Source organism: Macaca fascicularis, chromosome 6 (assembly GCF_037993035.2).
Source record: "Macaca fascicularis isolate 582-1 chromosome 6, T2T-MFA8v1.1".
Taxonomy (NCBI): domain Eukaryota; kingdom Metazoa; phylum Chordata; class Mammalia; order Primates; family Cercopithecidae; genus Macaca; species Macaca fascicularis.
Window position 1 is genome coordinate 70,029,085 of NC_088380.1, and position 25,818 is coordinate 70,054,902.

The 25,818-nt window shown below is 34.2% G+C and overlaps 1 protein-coding gene and 1 long non-coding RNA gene across 14 annotated transcripts in view; one reads left to right on the plus strand and one right to left on the minus strand.

Moving 5' to 3' along the window:
* The window catches only part of RNF180 (ring finger protein 180), a 242,256-nt gene extending 218,184 nt beyond the window's left edge, over positions 1-24,072 (plus strand). For 7 of the 13 annotated variants that reach the window (XM_045393761.3, XM_065546306.2, XM_073995134.1 and 4 more), the window contains 3 exons: positions 84-199; positions 9,609-9,732; positions 20,997-24,072. In XM_045393761.3, coding sequence (XP_045249696.2) covers positions 84-199; positions 9,609-9,732; positions 20,997-21,058 — 302 coding nt within the window. In that variant the 3' untranslated portion in view covers positions 21,059-24,072. Of the gene's footprint in view, positions 1-83; positions 3,326-9,608; positions 9,733-20,996 lie in introns of those variants that run through there. The other 6 variants (XR_012414538.1, XR_012414537.1, XR_012414539.1 and 3 more) reach the window with 2 other exon arrangements.
* LOC141407141 (uncharacterized) lies at positions 11,828-17,182 on the minus strand. The gene is made up of 2 exons (XR_012414540.1): positions 12,371-17,182; positions 11,828-12,036 (listed from the first exon to the last, which is right to left on the minus strand). It is a non-coding gene; the product is annotated as an uncharacterized lncRNA (long non-coding RNA).
* Positions 24,073-25,818: the final 1,746 nt, after the last annotated feature.

Consider the following 25,818-nt stretch of genomic DNA (forward strand, 5'->3'; position numbering starts at 1 on the left):
TTGTACTTGTGTTCATGTTGCAGGTTCTTTTCTGAGCACTAGCTTGAATTTAATGGGCTTTAATATGTTCATACATCTTCTAGGTTTCCACAGACGTGCAGCTCCAGTTACAAGAAGGCAGTTCCCGCATGGTGCACACAGGATGGATTACCTGCACTTTGAGGATGATAGCCGTGGATGGTGGTTTGACATGGATATGGTGATCATATATATTTATTCAGTGAACTGGGTCATTGGATTCATTGTTTTCTGCTTTCTTTGCTATTTTTTCTTTCCGTTTTAGGAATTTTCTTACCTTACTACAGTTGACCAATCATAAATGATGTAAATAACAATTGCTTAAACATTTTTAAAATGTGCTTTGAAGTTTTTTTAATGTTGCATTATACAAATTGTTGGTGTTTATACAAAGCCTGAGAATAATGAATTCATTTATTAATGTTTTTCATGTAACAAACTAAACCTTATTCAAGAGCTAACCTACCCACCACTTAGCAACAATGCACTATTAATTTCATAGTTGTTCTTGGGTTAGGGTTTGGGGCTCTGATTTTATAATATCACTAATACTTATTTTGATTGTAAAAAACTGAAGTTTTCTCTCCACTTAAAATAGTAAAAATACAAAAAGAAATGATAATCTAGGTAGATTTTATCTTTACTGATAAAATATTTAATCAATCACCACTTATTCTCAGGCAAATTATATGTATTAAAGATAAACCATATTCTCTGGGAAATAATGTAGCAGGGTATGTTCAGTTTTGCTTTCTAATTATCACTACTTATATCCCTTTCTATTACCAAGAAAACTGACTATTCTTTTTGTACAGATCTAATTAGTGCAACATTTTAAATTATTATAAACTGAATAGTAAATACAAATCATGAGACTAATCTCTACGAACAGACACTTTAGAGAGCTATATTAACACTTTCCAGATAGAAGGATTAATCACCTGAAGACATAAAAAATTTACCGACTTTTTGTAGTCTAAAAGAGCAGTGCATGTCCAAAATGTAGTTTAGTGATTCATTTAACGAGGAGATGGTCAAATATATTGTAAATGTGCAATAAAGAGTGGCTTTTAATTTTTTTTAAGTTTTTAAATGTCTGAATAAAGAATTGTTAGAAATAGGCTTATGGATTTATAGAAAGAAAGCCTGACATTTTTAATTACAGTAATCATTAATTTTTTCATTATTAAACTTTAAAAATAGGAGACCTGAATCATTAGAACGTGGGATAGAATTGGGGCAGGTAACCCAATTTGAAAAATGAAAAACTGGAGCAGAGACTTAAGCTTATTTATTCAGTTATTCTGGTGGTCTTTGTGAAACCTCGGACAAAAGTTTTTATTATGAATTACTCATCCAATATTACTACATTGTGATGTCATATATCTGGTAATTCAATAAGCATACTTTTACATAAACTAGGTGACTCTCTCATGGCACTAAAAATACTACCACTATCCAAAAACATTGGGATCAACTGGACTTTAACAGTTTCAATCTATGAAAAGCCAAAATTTAGGCTAATTGCTACTAACTGTATTTCAATAAAAGCACTTGACTGTTGGTATGTGATGTTCTAAGAAATCTAGAAGAATGGTACTGATTTCTATTCTAATGCTGTTCTTATTATTGTGTTTTAAATTATATCTATTACAGAAAATAATAGTATATACTAGACATCAAATCTAGAAATCAGAAAACTAAATGTAATTTAGAAACACAGAGATACCTTTATACTCATAAATGGATATTTATAATTACTAATTGCTCAAAGTAAACATAAGGGAAAATATCAGCCCTCTTAAAATATATAACAAGATTGAAAAATTAACACACACCTGAGGAGTTGCATTATTTTAAGAACTTTAAATTGCAGCCATTACCTAGGCAACTTCTGGTTTATACACTCTAGAAAATATATCTTGATTCCTTCCTAAATTTCAATAAAAGCTTAGTTTAATTATGTATAAACTAAATAAGTAGTATTATATATACAGATCTCTCATAGAAACAAAGTTGATTCCCAGTATATATTTGTTAGGTCAGTGATACATATCCGTTTATAGATCTCAATCCACTAAATATTTATGATACCCTTAAATAAATATGAACCTTTAAATGAAGAAAGTATTATCTGGAAAAGCATTCAAAATGGATTGAGTATATACATCTTGACTAATAACTTGATCTGAAAATTATAGAATATTAAAATAAGTAAATTCATGAAATTATAAATTACTCATCTTACTTTAAAATATTCTTAAATTTTATACAAGTGGAGATAAAAAACTGCTAAATATTAAGAAGTATGGCATTTCCTAGATCCACCAGCTTATGAGAAGCCAGATAAAATCTCAGATGGAAAGAAACAAGTTTCTTCTGGTACGTAGCACACAGTAGCCATTCAAAATAAAATACGTGGATGAGCTTTAGAGTAAAACAAAAAATTATAATGCTCTTCCTTAGCATGTCTCACAGTAAAAACTCATTGTCCGATAAAGAACCAAAGAAGGGAAAAGAAGAAAAATGTTAAAGTTAACAAAGTATAGTACTTGTCCCAAGTAATATTATTTAATAAGCTTAATTTTATGAGTTATTACCTATAATAATTTCTATTTCTACCAAACTTAATTATGGTAAAGGTTAATTTTAAACATGTTCACACATTCTTTTAAAAAAATGCCCTAATTGAGGTACATTTCTGAATAGTTTCAGCAGATTATTTTTTAATTTTACAAAAGCAAATTCACAAATCCAGATCCATTTATTTTATACTTAGCAGAAGATAGGGGAATTTAAATTAGACAAAGTTGAAAAAGAATCAGAATTTATATTTTACAAAGCTACCAGTATGAATCCAACAAAATCAGGAATGGGAAAAACATTTTCTGTACCTGCTATATTATTAATGCCACTCTAGTATTATATGCTAAATATGAAAGCAGTGCTGCCATCAGATTCACTTCTGCCTTGGAATCTTGCTCCTAAGTTCTATGGCATAACAAAATTCCAGTTAATAAAATTTTCATTTAAATGTCTTTTGTATGGCTAAATACACAGATTCTTAAACATCTAATTTTTATATGGATTTCTCAAAGAATGCCTTATAGAAGAGCATTCTCTGACTGAATGCAATTACAGTTAAAGTCTTTGATTCTTCACAGAATTCTGTAGTTGAAGCCAGAGAACACTGTCATTTAGGAAAGTGTTCCTAAAGGTTTGCATGCTTTAACATGCTCAATTCTTACTTCTTGAAGTGTTTGATTGTCAGTAAATTTTCAAAGAACATTAAAGTTCTACCAATGTATACTTTTTTCCCAGAATGCATTTATTTTTCTTGTGCTTTTTCTTGAAGACAATACCTATAATAGTTACTTTACACATTTCAGTTTTTACTTTTTCTTGCATAGATCCTGGAAGAACCATCATCAAGAAGTATCTTTAGACCATGGTATTATCATATTACAGTAACAAGCATCTACTAAAATATGTACTTATCTTACATCCATGCTTCTATTGTAGGGTCAGGAAAACAAATACTTTACCATTTCCACTGTCCTTGAGGATCTCTCATATTGTACAATAGATATACTTTGATCATTATTTTTCTTATTTCAGTACTTCTAAAAGTAGTTTTTGGACTAGTATTACAAACTTATGGGTATTTCTCTTTCTATATGTTACTATTAATTACTGTAAAACATGATCCTTCTAAACTTCCCTCACTCTTTCACATATCAAGTCTAAGAACCTCATCTAGAGCATGTCCAGTAAATAAAGAGAATAGTTAAGTAACTGCCCACTACAGTGAATTTTTATTACTGGTAACAGCCTTGCAAGAGACAAATAGTGTTCTTCTAGAACCTGATAAATATTTTACTTGCTTTACAAGAGTCACCTTGTCTACCAACAAAACTATTCAGGGGAAAAGGGAAGTGAGGGAAGACAGCAGCTAACATTTATATAACTTCTGTATGTTTGCTGGTTACATTAATGTGTTATTTAATCTTCTCAATACTCTGTATCAGATGACATCCTCATGTTACAGATGAGGAAGAGAAGTAATGTAACCAAAGTCACACAAGAAGGATTATTCTGTCATATTCTAAGACCTTTTACTCTTTTCACTATACTGTCAGTAATATCTGGTAACTTGATGAAGTTCAATATTCACTGAGGAAGTTTTGGTAACACTGCCAGAGAAGCATGAGGAATAAAAGATGGTCTGGATTAAGAATGCAGGAGTATGATACTTGTACTTTGTTTTTGACAATTTTCATTGCTTGTAACAATGAAAAATTTTAATATTTGCAGGAGACTAATATGAAATGCTACATTTTATAACTTTTATTCTGCTGGCAACTTTGATTTCTGGTAGCTGCCTAGAATGCTTTATTAAGAAGGATTCTGAGGTTACATCCAGGATCCAGGGGGAAAAAGTTTTCTGGATCCACTGGCATTGCCCCTCAAATATAGGGGAAGGAGGGTCTTAAGGGAAAATAAGCCATCTCTGATATTTCCCATCCTTGGATAAGGGCACAGAAAATCATTCATGTTTTAGAAACTGGTCTTGCCATTTGTTAAGGGGAACAAAATGTAGTTTCCTGACTATAATTAATAATACTATGATATAGTCCAATTTAGCTGTGATATAATTAATAAACTACTTTCCAGTAGTTTATTACTAAACATCTCATTTTGCCTTAAAACAGAAGCTTAATAGGAACCTAATTGTGAATTACATCGATTTTTAAATCATAATGATGTAGCTATAGTGTAGTTTTCTCATTTTAGAAAAATGTGAACTGTCATTCAAAAAATGAAGTAGAGTTCTGATTTGTACATTCTGCAAAACTAAATGGACACTACTGGCTATTCTGATTCCAATATTGCAAGTAAATTGGGCAGACAGGAATATAGTACAGAAATCAACCTAGGTTCCGATTTGCAAATACTACAAAACTAAATGGACACTACTGGCTATTCTGATTCCAATATTGCAAGTAAATCGGGCAGACAGGAATATAGTACAGAAGTCAACCTAGATCAGAAGTCAACAGCAATGCCTTTTAAACCTTCATATGCCTACATTAAATCTTGGTAAAATGTATATTTTTATTCAGAATGTGTAGGGTAGACCTGAGATTCTGCGTTGCTAATAAGCAGTCAGTGATACTTGTTTGCTGCCCCATAGACCACACCTGGGATAGCAAGAAACTAAAGGAAGCACATCTGAAAAGGTGGCCATGAATCTTGCTTTCTTATCATTAACTGTCCCCAAAAGACAAATTTCACATTGTTTTTGCATTTGAGAATTACATAATACTGGTTATCCAATATAAAGGAAGAATAATGAATTATGCTATAAATAATTTCATATAAATCTATTGAATAAGTTTTTAACATTATCTGGCACATATTAAAGTCTAGGTATCAATATATAAGTATTTTATTTAAAATCTGTAATTCAAACTTTTTCTTTTCTTTAAACAAAAAAAATTATTTTCCCACTCTTTTCCTGTTCTCTCTCTTTACCCATTCTTTCTGTGGCTATCTCTAGCTAGACTCTATTCAAATAGAACAAATGTGAGATTATATATAGTCACTTATAAAACCACATCTGGAAATAGAAAACAAAATACACTCTGGCACGTCTGCTCACTTCTAATTTTTAGTACATATTATAACTGCAAAAATTAAGAGACCTTATCATCATCTTGGGTTATACGACTAAAATTCACTTTATCTTTCTTTCCTCATTTTCCTCACCTGTAGAACTGTGCATAACACAAACCTTCCCATAATTCTGCTGCCATAAAATTCAATTTACAAGAAAATTGTGAATTGAAACACCTATTATCCATATATTTTCATGGTGATTCTTCATAATATAAGGAGAAGGAGCTACAGTTGTTCAGTGCTAAATATATGCCAGGTACTATACAATGCTTTGCACACAGTATCTCATTTCATATAACAACCCTAAAATACTTTTGTTAACACATCCATTTTATAGACAAGAAAATTGGAGCTCAAAAAGGTTAAGTAGCTTTCTTAAAGTCCTATAGCTACCAGTGGTACAGCTAGGAGTCAAATCCAGGTCTGACTAGTTCTTGAGGCTATATTCTTGTCACTACATACAGCTACAAAGTTCATTTCCTGATTTAGTTTTTCTTTAACAGTAACAAAGTAAAATGAAAATTCAGTTAAACAAAAATTCTACCATAGTGAAATTTCTAGGGGTCCAGTGATCTATAAAATGTCAAGATTCCCCTTCCAAGGTAAAAGATAAAGTGCTGCATCTAACCTTCCTGCCACTAAAATAGAGGCACAATGCCCAAGGGATCCTCTTTAGATTTTGGATATAAGATACACCTTATTGGGGGTGGCTATTCTGACCCATTTGCCAGATCATGCAAAGAGGTGGCAGTATAGAATATGGCCCAGACAAAAGAAGGCTCTTCAATATGTTCATGTTGCCATACAAACTGCTCTGTCAATTGGGTCACATAATCTAGCAGATCCAATGGTACTTAAAGTATAATTGGTAGATGAGGTTGATATTTGGAGCCTTTGGCTAGCTTCACTAGGTAAATCACAGCAGACCTTTAGGATTTTGGAGCAAAGCTACACCATCCTCTGCGGATAACTACTCTCCTTTTGAGAAAAAGCTTTTGGCTTATTACTAGGCCTTAGTACAGACAAACACTTGATCATGGGCCACTAAGTTACCCTGCTACCTGAAGTTCTCATCGTGAACTGGGTGTCGTCTGACAAGATATAATGTTGAGTGTGCACAGCAGTACTCTGTGTTATCAAAGGGAGGCAGTATATATGAGATCAGACTTGAGGAGGCCCTTAAGGCACAAGGAAGTACATGAGGAAGTTGCCAGTATGTCCATGGTCCCTATTCCCCCTACGTTACCTTCTCTCTTTCAATCCATACCTAAGTTGTCCTGCCTAAGACAAGTTGACTAAGGAGGGAAAAAAAGGAAAAAAAACCCTCAGGTCTGGTTAACAAATGGTTCTACATTGTATGCAAGTACCACTCAAAAGTGTACTCTGCAGCCTTACTCTGGGCCTCCCTGAAAGACTGTAGTAAAGGAGAATCCTCCCAGTGGGCGGAACTTCAAGCAGTGCCCTTGCTTGGTTATTTTTCCAAAGAGAACAAAACAGCCAGAGATACCAGTCTGTAATGGATTGACTTTGACAAATGGTTTGGCTGAAGGGTCAGGGATTTAGAAGGAACACACTTGAAAAATTGTTGGCAAGGAGGTTTGGGAAAGAGGAATCTGGATGGACCTCTTCCAGAATGGCACCCAGAAATATTTGTGTCAATATGAATTCTCACTAGAGAGTTATGTCAGTGGAGGAGAATTTTAACAATAAAATGGGAAGAGTGACCTGTTGTGTAGACACCAGTCAGCCTCTTTCCCCAGCTACTCTAGTTATTACCAAAACACTTTGTTCAATGGGCTCGTGAACAAAGTGGCCATGGTGGCAGGGACGGAGGGTATGCATGGGTTCAGCAACATGAATCTCTACTCATCACAACAAACACTGTTGAGGACCTAGACTGCCAGCAGCAGGGACCAACAATAAGTCCCTGATATGGTATTTCCTGGGGTAACAGGCTGGGGGCAGGTTTATTAGGCACTGGACTGCTTTCTCATGGAAGGGGAAGCATTTTGTTCTTCGAGGAATACACTTTTACACTGAATATGATTTTTTCTTCTCTGCATATGATTCTTCTGCTAAAATGACCAAGTATAGACCTACAGAATGCTTTGTCCACTGTCATGTATCCCACTCAATATCAATTTTAATCAAGAACTCATTTCACAACTGATGGAAGTACTGATCTCCTCATTTTCCCCATAATCCCAAAGCAGCTGGTCTGACAATTGTGCAAAGGCCTTTGAAGACCCAGCTAAGGTAACAAGTGGTGTTACTTTGCAGGGCTGGGGCAGTGTCCTCCAGAATGCGGTATGTGGTCTAAATTAGCATGTAGTATATAGTGCTGTTTTTCCCATTACCAGGATTCACACACCCAAGAATCAAGAAGTGGAAACAGGAGAGGCCTCTTTACTACTCCTAGGGATCCACCACCAAAATTTCTTCTTCCTGTCCTCATAACTTTAAAATATGCTGGCTTAGAGGTCCTAGTTCCAGAGGGAGGAATGCTTCTACTAGAGGAACAATGATTCCACTAAACTGAAAATTGAGACTGCCACCTGGTCGCTTCGGATTTTTTATGCCTGTGAATGAACAAACAAGGGGGTTTCTGTAATTGCTGAGGTAACTGCTCCCATCATGAGGGGACTGGGTTGCTACTACACAATGGAGGTAAGGAAAAGTATGCCTGGAATACAGAAGATCTTCTAACATGCTTCCTAGTATTCACATCCTGTGATTCATATCAACAGAAAACTACAAAAAAACAATTCAGGCAGGACTGTAATGGCCCAGACCTTTCAAGAATAAGGGTTTGATTCCGTCTTAGGTGACTGCTGAGGGCAAAGAATATGGAATGGATAGAAGGTGGCTGTTATAAATGCCAACTACAATTCCATGACCAGTTGAAGACTGCATTAGTTACGACTTTGCTCTTGATGTGAATGTTTGTATAATATTAAGTATTTTTGTTTTCTTCTCTCCCTTATCCTCTTATCTAACACAAGATGTGTTAATAATAGCTAACTTTACATCATGAGATGTTTTTATGGTAGTTAATCTTGGTATTTAAATTTCAAAACAGAAGAGGAACGTTACCCGAGGATTTTGTATCCTCTTTTGAGGAAAAGGTTGGCATGTTTGCAGTTGTATATGGGAGAGTAGTATCATATAGGCAGTATGTTTTAAGGAAATATGTATGGGTACCAAGTTGACAAGGGTGGTCTGTGATGGCTTTGTGATGTGTCAGCCTGGCTAGGCTAAACTCCATTCCCCAGAATTTCCTTTTCCCAGTGCACAGTCAACTTGGTAAAGAGCCATAAGTCCCTTTGGGGAAATACTGAAAGAAAAGTTAACAGTATAAATTTTTGACAGTGGAGTGGGTTTCTTTCTCAAGGGGTTCTGAGTCTGTTAACTGACTCAACTTAGGAAATGAAGGAATTAACTCTATGTTTTGGAAATTCAAGCCAGACTTCTATTTAGTAGACCTAGAACTCCTCTGCTTATACAGATCAAAAAAGAATTTAATAGGTTAACCGTCTATTTCCACTCTTGGGACATCATGAGAACTTTGATCATCATGAGAACTAACAGCAAAATCTCTTTGAGTCAAACTATTCTGGTTACTTTTTTTTTTTTTTTTTTTTTTTTGAGACAAAGTCTCACCCTCTCACTCAGGCTGGAGTGCAGTGGTGTGATCTCAGCCACTGCAACCTCCGCCCCCTGAGTTCAAGTTATTCTCTTGCCTCAGCCTCCCAAAGTGCTGGGATTACAGGCGTGAGCCATTGAGCCTGGCCTCTGTTTACTATTTTAACTCTGCTATCCATTATGGCAACCCTGCCTATCTTATCTTTGGCAATTAAGTGTCACCATTTGGCCCTTAACATCCCAGAATCTATTATCTCTATTGCATTTAGGTATCCTTGTTCAATGGTAGCAGTTTACTTTATAATTTCCAACCTACGGAGAAGAGAGACTACAGAGATTTTCAAGGATGCGGATGCACCTCCACAAATTTATTTTTCACAGCTGTGGTGAAAGGTATGTTTTTCCAGGACTAGAGAGCAATCTTGCATGGTAAATACACTCCAACATTGCAATCTCAAGCCTTTAGCTACCTTCCTCTATAATATAATAAAGCATTTCAAACTTATTTAGTGTAGGCCACCATTTTGTTCCAGGCAACTAGCCAACCATCTAATTAAGCCCTTCCTAACTCCTTGAGCTCAAACATTGAATCTCAGAATAGTGAGCCTACAAATTCAGCCTGATGACCTTATATTCCTTACACTTTGATTACACACCAATATCCATTCTCACACATATCTCCTAGATTTCTATCTATATAAATGGAAAAAAAAAAAGCCATGCACTGCTTTTGTTGTATATCACACCTCTTCATGAGTCATATATTGTACCTCATTTTTTGAGGGCTGCTTCAATTTGAGTCTAGTTATAGAAACAAAAAGGGATGTTGGGGTGTGGGTCCTGTGGAGCATCAGGAGTACCTTGTAAGCAACTTCCTGAAGACTAAGCTCTCGTTTTTTTGGTTTTTTGGTTTTTTTTTTTTTTTTTGGTTTTTTTTTGTTTGTTTTTTTATCTTGCCCAAATTCCTGTCTAAGGAGTATGGGGAGTCATGACCTACAAACCATAAATTCTTATCAGACGGGTTTTATTTAACCCTGTATATTGTGATTTGCTTTCCAATCTCTGGCATAACAAGGAAGAAAATCAAAATATTTTACCCCAAAACATGTTTCTCTGCCATATCTTGAAATGGTCCTGCAGAGCCGTCCCTTGTGGGAAGAACCCACATTCTATCGAGAATCCCTTTTCCCCTTGTTTTCCTTCCCTCCTTTCCAGATCCAGGAGATAATCAACTAAGATCCAGGCACCCTTTGAGGTCTGATAAGAAACATTTTACAACCTGTTCTCTCTGAAGTCTGCTATCTAAGAGCTTCCTCCACACAATAAAATTTGATCTCCACAATCCTTTATCTTAACCTGAACACTTCCTTTCTACTGATCCCAGGTCTTCAAATAAACTCAACCAATTGTCAACCAGAAAATGTTTAAATTTACCTGTAGCCTGGAAGCCTCCACTTTGAGTTGTCCCCCCTTTCTGAACCAAACCAGTATATTTCTTAAATGTATTTGATTACTGTCTCATGCCTCCCTAAAATATATAAAAGCAAGCTTTACCCCCAACCACCTTGGGCACATGTTCTCAGGACCTCCACGGACCATGGTCTCTCATATTTCACTCAAAATAAATCTCTAAAAATGTTTTACAGAGTTTGATGCTTTTTATCAACAATCAGGGGAGGCCATTCCAGGTTATTCAGGTAAATGGGGACTATCTTCCCATATTAATCAGGGTTCTCCAGAAAAACAAAATATATACATATATTTATGATATGTATTATATCTATATTGTTTAAATGTATATATTTATGATATAGTATAAATATATAATTTAAAAGGAAATGGCTAACATAATTATGGAGGCTGGCAAATCCAAAATCTGCAGAGCTGATACCCCAGTTCTAGTGCAAAGGTCAGAAGCTGCTGTAGAACCAGAAAAAAGAGCCAATGTCCCAGTTAAAGTCTGAGACTGGAAGGTTGTTGTAGAACGAGGAACAGTTGATTTCCCAGTTCAAAGGCTGTCAAGCAGGAAATTATCCTTCTCGTAGGAGCGTCAGCCTTTTTTTCTGTTTAGGTCTTCAACTGAGGATTGTAGCCCACCCACATTACGGAAGGCAATCTGCTTTCCTCAGTCTACTGATTTCAATGTTGATTATCCAAAAATGCCCTCACATAAACCAGAAAAATGATAAACCAAATATCTGGGCACCATGGGGCCTAGTCAAGTTGGCACAGTACACTTCCTCAGGGAGAGGTGAAAAGACTGGTTCTATGAACAAAGATTCAATTTCATATGGGAAGCCAAAATCCCCAGCTTTATCAGAATCTACCCATATTTCCCCACTTCCATTTGTAGAAGGCCATTTCTTCCCAATCACTGGCCAAACTTTAACAGAAGTGGTTAGGAATTCAGTTTGCCACTCACAGGAGGAAACTGTGACTTTCATTTTCAGAAACCCCAGCCTTATAGCTACAGGATAGTTTTTTTTTGTTTGTTTGTTTGTTTGTTTTTTTTTTTTTGAGGGAAAATGTAGAAGTTTTCAGAACATTTAGCTAGAAATTTAGAGCCCTAAGTTCATTTTTCTATGGTCACTTTCTCTAGAGCAGTTAGGAATAACCAAAACAAAACAACTCCATTACACTCCTTATTTTGACTAAAATGTTCTCAAGTGATTCATGCTTAGACATCTTGAATCTCACCTTCAGGCCGGGCGCGGTGGCTCAAGCCTGTAATCCCAGCACTTTGGGAGGCCGAGACGGGTGGATCACGAGGTCAGGAGATCGAGACCATCCTGGCTAACACAGTGAAACCCCGTCTCTACTAAAAAATACAAAAAAACTAGCCGGGCGTGGTGGCGGGCGCCTGTAGTCCCAGCTACTCGGGAGGCTGAGGCAGGAGAATGGCCTGAACCCGGGAGGCGGAGCTTGCAGTGAGCTGAGATCCGGCCACTGCACTCCAGCAAGGGGGACAGAGTGAGACTCCGTCTCAAAAAAAAAAAAAAAAAAAAAAAAAAAAAAAAAAAAAGAATCTCACCTTCTATAGGTATTTAATTATAGTATCCAAAGGTGATAATTTGAGCAACTCTTTCACCACATCATGCCATGGACTACCAATGTCTTGTAAACCACTAGAAACAGGCTTATTAGTACCTTAAGTTTTATCACATTAGAAAAACAATTCCAGAAAATCAGAACCAATTCAGAGAACTCATCCTTAATATCTGTGCCTCCGGATCCACTTTTGATACAAAAATCTGTGTCAGAGTCCAACCAGACAAGCAGAACCAGTAGGAGATATCTATCTAATCTATACATATATGTGTGAATATACACATACATATAACAAGGAATTGGCTTACAGTTTCGGAGACTGGATAGGAAAATCTGGAGTCCATAGAGCAGAGAAGATCACAAGAAGACTGAAGCCTCACAGACACTGGCTGAAGCTGTTGTCCACAGGTTTAACTCTTTTTCCAGGAGAGGTCGACATTATCTTTTAAGGGCTTTCAGCTGAGTAAATGAGGCCTACTCAGGATAATCTTCTTGACTGATTAGGAACTTTAATTCTTCACAGCAGCAGCTAATTAGTGTTTGATTCAATAATTAGGAGAAGGTGTGTATAGATCACAAAACTGCTGGTGCTCTCTTCTGTCTTCCAAATCTTGATAGAATATATCTTATAGCTCACTTATCCAGAAACTTACTGAAAAAGAAATTCAAAAGAATGCAGTTTTTTAGCCTAGCCAAGACAACATACCACATAGCCATCACATATGCTATGCTCAACTAACTGCCCTTTCACTAAATTTTATCCTTGGCCTATTGATACAAAATTACCAAAGTATAATTTAAAAATTATAGCATAACTTATAATGATTATTCTCCAGTACCATAAAAGTGTTTAGATGTCCTGTGTAGGTGGTTTGATTATCTATTGCTGAGTAACAAACGACCCCAAATTTAATGGCTTAAAAAACATTTCATTATATCTAACAATTTTGTGGGTCAAAGAATCAGACAGGGCTCAGTTGGATGATTCTTCTCTTTCAACAGAAGTTAGCTGGTGGAATCAACAGAAGTTAGCTGGTGGTATTCAGCTAACAAACTAGTCTGGAGGATCCAAGACAACTTCAACTCATGTAACTAGTATCTTAGTAGGGATGGCTGAAAAACTAGGCCCAGCTGAGAGGGTCAAATAAAGCTCTAACACATGATCCCTCTCACATAGCAGTCTCAGGTACTTGTTCAGAATTAATATCAAAAAATCAAAAATTTTTAAGAGATGAGGTCTCACTCCATCACCCAGGCTGGAGTAGAGTGGCACAATCCTAGCTTCCTGTACCCTCGAACTCCTGGGCTCAAGGAATCCTTCCACCTCAGCCTCCAAATACCAATAAATTATTAAAGCTAATTGTAAGTTATAGTGTAACCAACTAATAGCCTATTTTTATACATGCTGTCTTCTCTTTATCTTTGCTGATGCTATTTAGTTTTCCTTTATGAAATAAAGGAATTAGCTCCCTTTATGGTTTTAACTTCCTTAATCATATTTCTATCTACTTTAAAGCTTTCATATAAAACGGTACTTCTGAACCCAGTAAAACTCAGCAATAACACATACTTACAAGGCCCGCTAATTCATTCTTGCATTCAGCAAACAAAAACAGTACACATTCAATAAATATTCATTGAATAAATGAATGCATACTTACTCTATAAATCATGCTCAACTGAAGTTTTCTCCATGATCTAAAGCCCACTTAAGTGCCAACCACATATCCTGAGGATTTCAGAATGAAGTTCTTATGAACTAAGATTTCAGAATGAAGTTCTTTTGACCTAGGAGTTTATATACTCCTTCTAATTTAAAAATAATGTTCAGAAATCTACCTGGTATCTGATTATTCAAATAAAAGCTAAAACTGCTGCTGGAAACAAAGTTTTCTACTGATATGCTTCTATTGTCATTGATTTCAGAGATAATTCGTATATATGTATGTGAGCACATTCATTTCTACTTGTGGCTACTAGAAGGCTGAAAGCAGAGAAGAAACTAAATTAAACTAGCACCACCACAGTTCTTTCTACCACATAAACCTGCACTTATGGTTTTGTTATTTATTACTTCCAATCTAGACACTAATTGGGTGTGTCTTTTTCTTTCTATGATATGAAAACGCACACATGGCCTCCCTAGAAACACACCTTTGCCCTAATTATCATATGTAGATCTTTAACTGAGAAGAGACAGGAAGACTTAAAGGATGATGTGTTTTACTTCCAAAAATGATAAACTTAAAACTGTCAGAGATGAGGTATAATTAGGAAAGACCATTATTTTATCAAGCAATTAACCAATTATAAATTCATTATGAATTTGGTCTCATCTGGTTTTAAATTATCACGAACTGAATTTTTATCATAGTTTATTGATAAGCACTACAATATACCCTCACATTTATTTCTACTAAGACTAAAGACTGCTATAATTGAAATAACAGATAAGCAAACTACGTAAGTTCACACTGTCTGTTTCATTAAAATGAAAAACTCAGGACTTCTAAAAAGAAAGTACTTAATATCCCTTTGTATACAACTTCATCATCATCTTTACTGGAACAAAGAATAGTAATGATCAGTGTTATATACACATTTATCTTATTTTCTCTTATTCTGAATCAAGTATGAGTGACAATAGAGAGTGAAATTAAGTGGCTTTAAAACAATGGAAGGAAAAGGACACGTATTTCATTCAGGAAAAAAATGATTAAAAGCAAAAATGGATAATGTATAAATAAGTACTTTGAAAAGGTGAGCATGGAAGTCATTTAATCTGGAAACAGTATGCAGCATATATATGTAAATCACAAACATGTTCATAAGTGTACATAAATTGTTTCCTGTGTAATACACTACTTATTTTAATCTTAAAGAAATACCAAAAATTTTCTTTTCTTAAAGAAAAACTCAAAGCCTCAGGCTTCCAATGTGTCTCCAGATAACTAATATAGTATCCACAAATATAGATACAAACACTACAATAGGTTCTGATTAAAGAGAAACAACACAGAGACAAAAAAAAATCTGATTTTCACTATAATTGGTACATTGGTAGAACAGAAAAACTGGACAGATGTGGGATTTTGCACAAAAGCAGCGAAGTATGAGAAAAGGAATAATCAGAAAATATAAAAAAGACTGGGGCAGGGGGTGAGGAGTGAATGAGAAGCACATATGGCTGACCATGAACAGATCTGCTAGCAGTGATGACATGGCAATCAGGGCAATCAGTAATGGCGACAGAGATGACAAGGAGAAGACTCAGCCAATGGAAAGATGCCAACAATGAAAAGAAAGAAAATGGTTTCGCAGTAGTATAGAAGAAAGAAACAAAGCCACATGTACTTTTTATTTTCCCTCTACCAGTTTATGTAAAAGACCAAAAGCAACCAGATTCTAGAAGGAAGGGAGGCAAGGAGGAAAGGAGAAATGGAGGGAGGGAAGGAGACAGGAAGAGAGGGAGGGAGGGAGAGAAAGAAGGAGAAAGAGAGGAATGAAAGCAAGCAAGAGAGAGAGATACTTCGATGGCCTAATACTTTAGGTTGACCAAAGATGGTCATGCAATCACAATCTGCAATCTAAGTGAGGAGGTTCCAATTCTGGGTTAGAGATAAGCACACCCCACCCTGTATATCCCAATGAATACATCAATAAAACCTGAACAGCACAGATGAAACAGATATATGAGAGATTTTGAGTAGTAAACTGTTGCAGCTGGATTCTGGAAAAAGAACAGAATTTGAAATATCGCTGAACTGATAGTGAGTTTACTAAATTTTTTTCCTCCAGTAACTCTCAGCCTAACTTTAACATACAAGAAGTGGGCAGCAACACATAAGCAGAGAGAGCTCCAAGTGAACCCACTAGCTCTGGCTGCAAGCAGAGAAAAAGAACTACAAAAGCTCAGAGAGACTGCTTCTTTCCACCACACCAAGCCCCCAAGCAATACAGTGGTGGTGTCAACAGGCAGAGGCAACAGGAGACTGCAAGAACCAAAACTGTAAAAGAGAGGAGCTATGTTTCAAAGAGTGTATGAAAACTCCCCATTCCTTTTTTCTCCCTTAGTTCCCCCTCCCCACTACCACTTGACCCTTGATGCGGGATACCTGAAGAAGTCTATGGCAATGTGTGGTAACCAAAGTCTTGGCTTTCTGGCTGAACAACTAAAAAGAGGAGTCTTGAGGAACCAGAAAGTTTGAAGGAGATGGTGGAGAGGTGAAAGCTCAGGAAAGCAAACCCACAAAGTCACGTATGAACTCCTAAGCTCACACTAGAGCTGCATAAGTGTGCACCTGATCCTATTCAGCATAATGGTGACTGAAAACTGAACAGATAGACCATAGCCAAGGTCCAAGACTGACCACTGGGAGGCACACATCCAGGAAAGACACATAGTACTTATAAAGACTTTGCAAATGGAACTGATATTGAAACCACAGTCTGCAGAGGAGGGTTGGAATCAGTGGCCTGAATCTAAGCAAGTTGACTGCCTGCTAGAACAAAACTATTTAACATTCTCCATAAAAATGAAATAAGATCATATTCTTATAAGATCAGATTCAAAATGTCCAGCATAGCCTAGTAATTTGGGGTAATAAATTATTAGGTAACTAGAATTACCTCGTTCTTTGCTGGTAACCTGAAATTACCCGGCAAATAACTAGGAAAATGCCAAAGCACCAGGGAAAAGATAGCAAAGGATGCCAGTGTTAAAATAACACAGATGTTGAACTTTTCAAAGATTTTAAAGCAGCCATTATAAAAATGTTCCAGCAAGCAATCAAAAGAATTCTTGAAACCAATGAGAAAATAGTAAATCTTTGCACTGAAATTGATAATATGAAAAAAACAAAAGAAAAGTTTGACCTAAAAATAAAATTTAAAAAAATTTAAAATTCACTGGGTAGCAGAGAAGGAAGACAAGGAGGAAAGGAGGGTGGGAGAGAGGGAGACTTTTACTAGCAGAATGTCAGTAACAGAAAAAAAAATCAGTGAACTAGCAAGTATGTTTGTTCTGAATCAGTCTGGACAAAGAGGAAAAAAATATTTTTTTAAAGAACTGAACAGAGCCTCATGGACCTAAAAGACTATAACAAAAAGTCTAATTTTGTGTTATCACAGTCTCAGAAATACAGAAGAAACAGGGTGATGCTAAAAAAAAATTTAAGGAAATAATGACAGAAAACTTTGCAAATTTGATGACAGACAAACATAGATTCAAAAGCACAGCAAACCCAAAAAGGAGAAATCCAAAGAAATTAGGCCTAGGCACATCAAAATCAAACTGCTGAAAATAAAAGACAACCAGAGAAAAACAATGCTGTATACATAAAGGAAAAATAATTTTAAAGACTAAAATTTTTCATCAGAAATCCTGGAGTTTAAAAAGGAGTAGAACAAGATATTTAAAGAGCTGAAAGAAAAGAACTGTCCTCCAAAAACTCCATGTCCAGCAAAAATATTATTCAGGAATGAAGGCATTCTCAGATAAAGAAAAATTATGATAATTCACTGTCAGCAGTCATGCTTTCAAAGAAATTCTGAAGCAACTTCTTCAGACAAAAGGGAAATGAGACCAGAAAATAAATTTGGAATATCATAAATGAAGAAAAAGCAATAGAAATGGAAAATATCTGGGTAAATAGGAAACTATATTTCTTTTAATTCTCTAAAATATGTTTAAACGTTGAAAGAAAAATTATAATACCTTGTGATGAGATTTATGATGTAACTGTGTAATGTATAAGAACACTATAACATAAAGAAGAGATAATACATAGTACTACATAGTGGGAAAGTTTCTGTATTCCACTTTAAGTAACAAGAATATTGATTCTAAATAGTCTGTGAAAAGTTAAGTACACATACAGGAAGCCCTAGAGCAACTACTAAAGAAAATATAAAAACACTACACATTAAAGCTGGACACTAAAAATATTCAAATAACCCCAAAGAAGGCAAGAAAAGTAAAACAAAGGAATGGAAAACAAAGAGAATAAACAAAAAATACTAAAATTTTAAAAATACTCCAAACATTGAAATAATTAGAGGCAAATGCAACCTACAAAAGGCAAGACAGAAATTGTGGAATGGATCTTTTTTAAACACATGAACCAACTATACACTTTCTATAAGTAACTAACTTCAAATATATAAAGACATGGTTCAGTTAAAAGTTAAAGGATAAAAAAGATATACCATAAAAACACTAGTTAAAAGAAAGCTAGACTGGATATACTTATATCAGCCAAAGTATACTACAGAGCAAAGTGAATTACCAGTGACAGAGATTCTAAACTTTTTCCATAAAATCCCAGATAAATATTTTAGTCCTGACAAGCCATATAGTCTCTGTTGCAAAAGTATAATTCTGACACTGTGGTACAAAACAAACCACAAAAAAAATACATAAATGAATAAGCTTGAATGTAGTCTAATAAAATTTTATTTACAATAACAGATGGCAGGCTGGATTTTGGCCTGCCATATTTTGAGCCACAGTTTATGGAGCCCAATACTTTATGTAAAAGTAAAATGGTCAACTGGTCAACAAGATACAACGTTGCAAATGTATGTACCTATCAACAGAGCTACAAATACATGAAGCAAAACCTGACAGAACTAAAAGAAGAAACAAAACCACAATTACAGTTGGAGAGTTGAATATTCTTCACTCAGAGAGACAGAAGTGGTTAACAGAAAATTTTTAAAGGATAGAGAAGAACTGAACCTAATTGATTTAGTTGACATTTACAGAATATTTCACCTATAATAGTGGGATATATAATATATTCTATTCAAGTATACATGGAACATTAATCAAGGCAGACCATATCCAGGGCCATAAAAATCTTTCAATATCAAAGAACTGAAATCCTACAACATATATTTTCTAACTATAATTGAAATTAAACTAGAAATCAGTAATAAAGGTAACAAGAAAATCTTAGAAATAAAATTACTTCTAAATAATCCATAGGTCAAAGGAATTCTCAAGGAAAATTTAAAAATATTCTAAACAAAAATAAGAATATAGCATATCAAAATCTGTGTGATACTAAAGTATTGCTTAGAGTGAAACTTACAGCATGAAATGCTCATATTAAAATAGAAGAATGATCTCAAATCAGCAAGTTAAGCTTCCACCACAAGAAGCAAGAAAGAAGAGAAAAATAAACCAAAGCAATGTAAAGAAGATAGTGATATAAATAAGAGCAGAAATCAGTGGAACTGAAAGCAGAAATCAATAAAGGAAATCGATGAAATAAAAAGCGGATTCTCTAAAAAGATCAACAAATTATTGTTAATTATCAAGAAAGTCTGACCAAGACTAAAAGAAAGAAGATACAAGTTACCAATATCGGATGTAAAAAAGGGTTTTTACTACATACCCTACAGACATTGTAAAATATAATAAAGGAATACTATTAAAAAAAACTCTACATAAGGAAATTCAACAACTTAGATAAAATGAACCAATTCCTCAAAAACCACAACCTGCTCAAACTCACCCAAAATAAACTAAACAGTATTATATTAAGAAATTGTATCTGTAGTCAAAATCCTTCCAAAAAAGACATCTCTAGACTCAAATGGTTTCACTGGTAAACTACACCAAACATTTCATTTTATTTTATTTTATTTTATTTTATTTTATTTTATTTTATTTTTATTTTTTGAGACGGAGTCTCACTCTGTCACCCAGACTAGAGTGCAATGGTGTCATCTCGACTCACTGCAACCTCCACCTCCCGGGTTCAAGCGATTCTCCTGCACCAGCCTCCTGAGTAGCTGGTATTACAGGCACCTGCCATCATGCCCAGCTAATTTTTGTATTTTTGTAGAGACGGGGTTTCACCATGTTGGCCAGGCTGGTCTTGAACTCCTGACTTCAAGTGATCCGCCCACCTCGGGCTTTCCAAAGTGCTGGGATTACAGGTGTGAGCCACCACGCCTGGCCTCCAAACATTTTAAAAAGAAGTAATATCACTACTGTATTCCAGAAAACAGAAGAGAAAGAAATACTACCTATTTTATGGGACCAGCATTACCTTCATATTAAACCAAAGACAGTATAGAAAAAGAAAACTACACAACAATATTCTTCATATATAAGTGGAAAAAAAATCCTTAACAATATCCATTCAAATCCAGCAATACACCAAAAAATGAATTCACCATGATTAAGGTTTATTCTAAAACTGTAAGCCTGGGTCAACATTGAGAAACCAATCAATATAGTCCACCATATCAACAGTCTAAAGAAGAAAAAAATACATGGTCCTTCAATTAATATTAAAAAAAAAGCTTTTGACAAGATTCAAAATTCATGATTTTTTAAAAACAGTCTCAGTGACTAGGAATAGAAAAGGACTTCAACTTCCTATAACTTGGTAGATGATAAAGTTCATCATTTTTTAAAATCCCATAAATAAAATCATACTAAACAGTGAAAGACTGAATGTTTTCCTCCTGTAATGGGAAAACAAAGCAAAGACAAACACATTCACCAAATTCATCATCATCATACTGGAAGTCCTAGCTAATTTAATAAAGCAAGAAAAATAAATAGGAGGAAACTAAATTGTCTCTGTTTGCAGATGGCATGATTGTCCATGAGGAAAATCCCAAGAAATCTACACCAAACTGCTACCATATCTGAATATAGCATGGGGACAAGATACAACCAACATGAAAAATTGACCATATTTCAATATACTATGAATCTAAAATTGGAAAGCAAATTTTTTAAGAAGGACCAAACGTCTCCAGAAAATACTGAAATACTAATTATGTAAAAATGGTAAAGTGAATTCAGATCTCACCAATTACGTGAACTAATTTATGTGTCTGTGTATTCTATGCAATTTTATTACATGTGCAAATTCATATTACCACCACAGCAGTAAAAATATAGAACGGTTCCATTACAAGGACCTTTAGTGCTATCCTTTCGTAGGGACAGTCTTCCCCCACGTTGGCAACCACTAATCTGTTCCCCATCACTATAATTTTGGCATTTCAAAAACGTTATATACATTGAATTATATAGTATATAACTTTTTGAGATTGGCTGTTTCCACTCAGCATACTGCCCTTGAGATCCATTCAAATTATTGTGTGAATAAGTTATTTCTTCTTTTTTTATATTAGAGTAGTATATCAACAACCTGAATGACTTTTAAAGATACACTGAAAGTCTACTTTCAAAAGGTTATATACTGTATTATGACATTTATGTGGCATTATCAAAAAGAAAAAATACATATATAGTGATTGAAAATAGATCGGTGGTTGCAAAAGGGAGGGAGATATGACTATATACAATAGCATGACAGAGTTCTTTGAAGGGTGATAGGAGGTACTACAGTTTCTTTAACCATTCACCTATTGAAGGACAGTTGGGTTGTTTTCAGTTTTTGCCTATATTGGAAAAAGCTGCTATGAACATTTTGGCATAAGCTTTTGTGTGAACATAAGTTTTCATTTCTCTGAGATAAATGCCTAAACATGCAAGAGCTGGGTCATATGATAAGGAGTAATTTTCTAGGGAAGAAAAATTTTGCCATATTCTATTCCAGAGAGGCTATGTGTTCCTACCAGCAACATGGTGTCTTCCATCATCAACAGCATTTGGTGTTATCACTATTTTTTTTTTAATTTTTAGCTATTCTAACAGGTATCTAGTGATATACATTGTAGTGTTGTCATTCCCTAATGGCTAATGATATTGAACATCTTTTCGTGTGATTATCTTTCATTGAACATTTATCTTTTATCTTTGATAAGCCGTCTGTATATGTCTTTTGTCTACATTTTAATTGGGCAATTTTTTCATCACTGTTGAGTTTTGAGAGGTATTTGTATATTCTAGATACAAGTTATTTGTTAAATATGTGTTTTGTGAATATTTCCCCCCAATTTGTAGCTTGTTTTCATCCTCTTTACAATGTTTTTCAGATCATGAAAGTTCTCAAATTTGATAAAGTCCAATTTATAATTTTCTTCCTTTTTTGGATCATGCTTTTTTCAAGTCTAAGGACCCTGCCTAGTCCTTGGTCCAAAGATTTTCTCCTATGTATTTTTCTAAAAGTTGTATAGTTTTACGTTTTACATTTAAGTCTTTGATCTATTTTTAGTTAATTTTTACATAAAGCATGAAGCTTAAGTCAAAATCTACTGAGCATATGTGTGTGGTTTATTTTGGGGTTCTCTATTCTGTTCCATTTATCTATGTATTTATTCCTCCATTAAATACCACTGTCTTTATTACTGTAGTTATGTAAAACCTGAGCATCAGTTATTCACCACATTTTACACTTCTTTAGCAAAATTATGTTGAGTCTAGATTTTTTGCATTTCCATATAAATTTTAGAGTAGACTTTTTTACATCTACAAAAACCTTTCCAGGATTCTGAAAGATACTGAATTAAACCTACAGATCAATTTGGAGAGAAATGACATCTTTACTATGTTGAGTCTTCCAATCCATGAACATGGTACATCTTGCTACTTAGTTAAGTTTCCTTTGATTTCTTTCATCAATACTTTGTAATTTTCAGCATACATATTCTATATGTACTTTGTTAGATTTGTACTAAGGCATTTCATTCTTTGAATAATTTGTAAGTAGTATTGTGTTTTTAATTTTGGTTTCCACATGTGCATTGTTAATATATGGAACTGTGATTGATTTTTGTAGCCTGCAACCTTGCTGAGCTCATTTATTAGTTCTAGAGATATTTTTTGTAGATTTCTTGGGAATTTTTTATGTAGACCTTCATGTCATCTGCAAATAAGTATAATTTTATTTCTTCCTACCTAATATGTATGCCTTTTTTTCTTGCATATTGCACTGGCTAGGACCTCTGGTGTTGTATTGAATAAGAGAGGTGATAGCAGATTATCTTTGGTTTATTTCCAATATTGGGGAAGAAGATTCAGAAGTATGATGTTAGCTTTAGGTTTCTGTAGATGTTCTTTATTAAGTTGTGGAAGTTTTCCTCTTCTTCAGATTTGCTGAGAATTTTTACCAAAAATAAGCAATTTGTAAAATGTCTTTTCTGCATTAATTAATGTAATTTTTCTTCTTTAGCCTGTTGATATAATGAATTTTATTGACTGATTTTCAAATATTGAACCAGCCTTGCATACCTGGAATAACCATGATTAATGATGTTTTATAATTATTTTTGTACATTATGAGATTAAATCTGCTAACATTTTGTTGAGGATATCTGTGCCCAAGTTCACAAGATATCAGTCTATAACTGTATTGTTTTGTACTATCTTTGTCTGGTATTTGTATTGATGTAATAATACCCACATACAATGATTGGGAAATGTTCCCTCCTCTTCTATTTTGTGGAAGAAATTGTACAAAATTGGTGTTAATTTTAATTTCAATGTTGAATAGAATTCCCCAGAGAAATTATGTTGGCCTAAAGATTTCTTTTGGGGGAGCTTTTAAATCATGAATTCCATTTATTTGAAGGGTATTGGATTAATACTGTATTTCATCTTGGATGAATTTTGTATTTTGTAGTTTTCTAGGAATGGATTTATTTATTCTAAGTTGTCAAATCAAATTTATCTATGTAGAGATATTTGCTATATTCCCTTACTATTCTGTTAATGGCTATATAATTTATAGTAATATCTTGTTTCATTCCTGATACTGGTATTTTGTGTCTTGTCCTTCTTTTATCTTTATCTGTCTTGGCCACTGGTTTTTAACAGAGATGAAAAAGGAATTCGATAGTGAAAGGTTAGTCTATACAACAAATAGTATTGGAACAATAGGACATCCATATGGAAAATAAAATGGATTTCAACATATACAAAAATATCTCAAAATGAATCTCACAACGTATACAAAAATATCTCAAAATAAATCTCAGATCTAAATGATATAAAACTTTTAGAAAAAATAGAAAATATTTTTGTTAACTGAAGTCAGACAAATAATTCTTATACATGATACCAAAAGCAAGATCCATAAAGGAAAATAAATAATTAAATTTTATTAAAATTAAAATATTTTGTTTATAAAAGATATTCAATGAAAAGAATGAAAAGATGCAGACTGATAGACATATCTATAAATAACTTGAATGAATTTCCTGTATTCAAAACATTCCAAAAAGTATCAATACTCAATAGTAAGAATATATATATATATATATATATATATATATATGGACAAAAGACTTAAATGCTTCACCAAAGAGGATATATGGATAGAAAATACATAAAAAGATGCTCAACGTCATTAGTCTTAAGAGAAATGCAAATTAAAACAATGAGATACTACTACTGACCTATTAGAATACATAAAATAAAAATACTGGTAAGAACAGCAAACAGTCAAAACTCTCATACAATGCTGGTGAAAATGTAAAAATACTACAGATCCTCTGGAAAAAGTTAGCAGCTTGTTGTAAAAATAACATACACTTACTATGTTACAAGGCAATCCCACTCCTGGCCACCTATTCCAGAAAAAAAAAAAAATGAAAATTTATATTCACATAGACATCTGTACAAAATGTTTATAGCAGTTCTATTCATAATTGTCAAAACTTAGAAATAACATAAAGGTCTTTCAGTGGGCAAACAGATAAACAAACTGGGTTACTTCCATACAATGGAATGCTACTCAACAATAAAAGGTATCAAACTTTTAACATTGAACATCTTGAATGAATGTCAAAGGTATCATACTGAATGAAAGAAGGCTACTTTCAAAAAGTTATGTGCTGTATAATTATATTTGCATGACATTATCAAAAAGAAAAAAACTATAGTGATTGAGACTAGATCAGTGGTTGTAGAACTTAAGAAAGGAGGAATACAGGACTGCATTATAAAGAATAGCATGAATGAGTTTTTTGGGAGATGATGGAACTTTTCTATAACCTGATTGAGGCAATGGTTACATAAACCTATGCATGTACTGTTAAACTTCATTTAAATGTGTAACAAAAAAAACAATTTTATTGATGATTTTTTGAATAAATAAATAAAACAAGGGAGGAAAGATAGAAGGCAGTCACTGCATGTGACAACAAGGATCACTCATAACATGATAGAGTATTGGCTCTCAGCTAGTGTTGGCATTTTAAAGCTATAGCTCAGTAGAGAACAAAAAGAGTTAAAGCAAGTGCTCTAGCAACTATACCTAAATTCTCAGTCCATCTTTTTATACGGAAGCCTATACTGGAATAATTTTTAATGATGAAATTGGAAAAAATTAAAGCATCTGACAATACCAAATGAGAAAAAATTGAACCTTATACACTACAAATGGAAGTGTTAATTTGTATGACCACTACAGGGTCATAAAATTTTGTAAAAGTGAATATGTACATGCCCAGCAATTCCATTTCTATGTGTTGATCCTAGAGAAAGTTGGTGCTTCT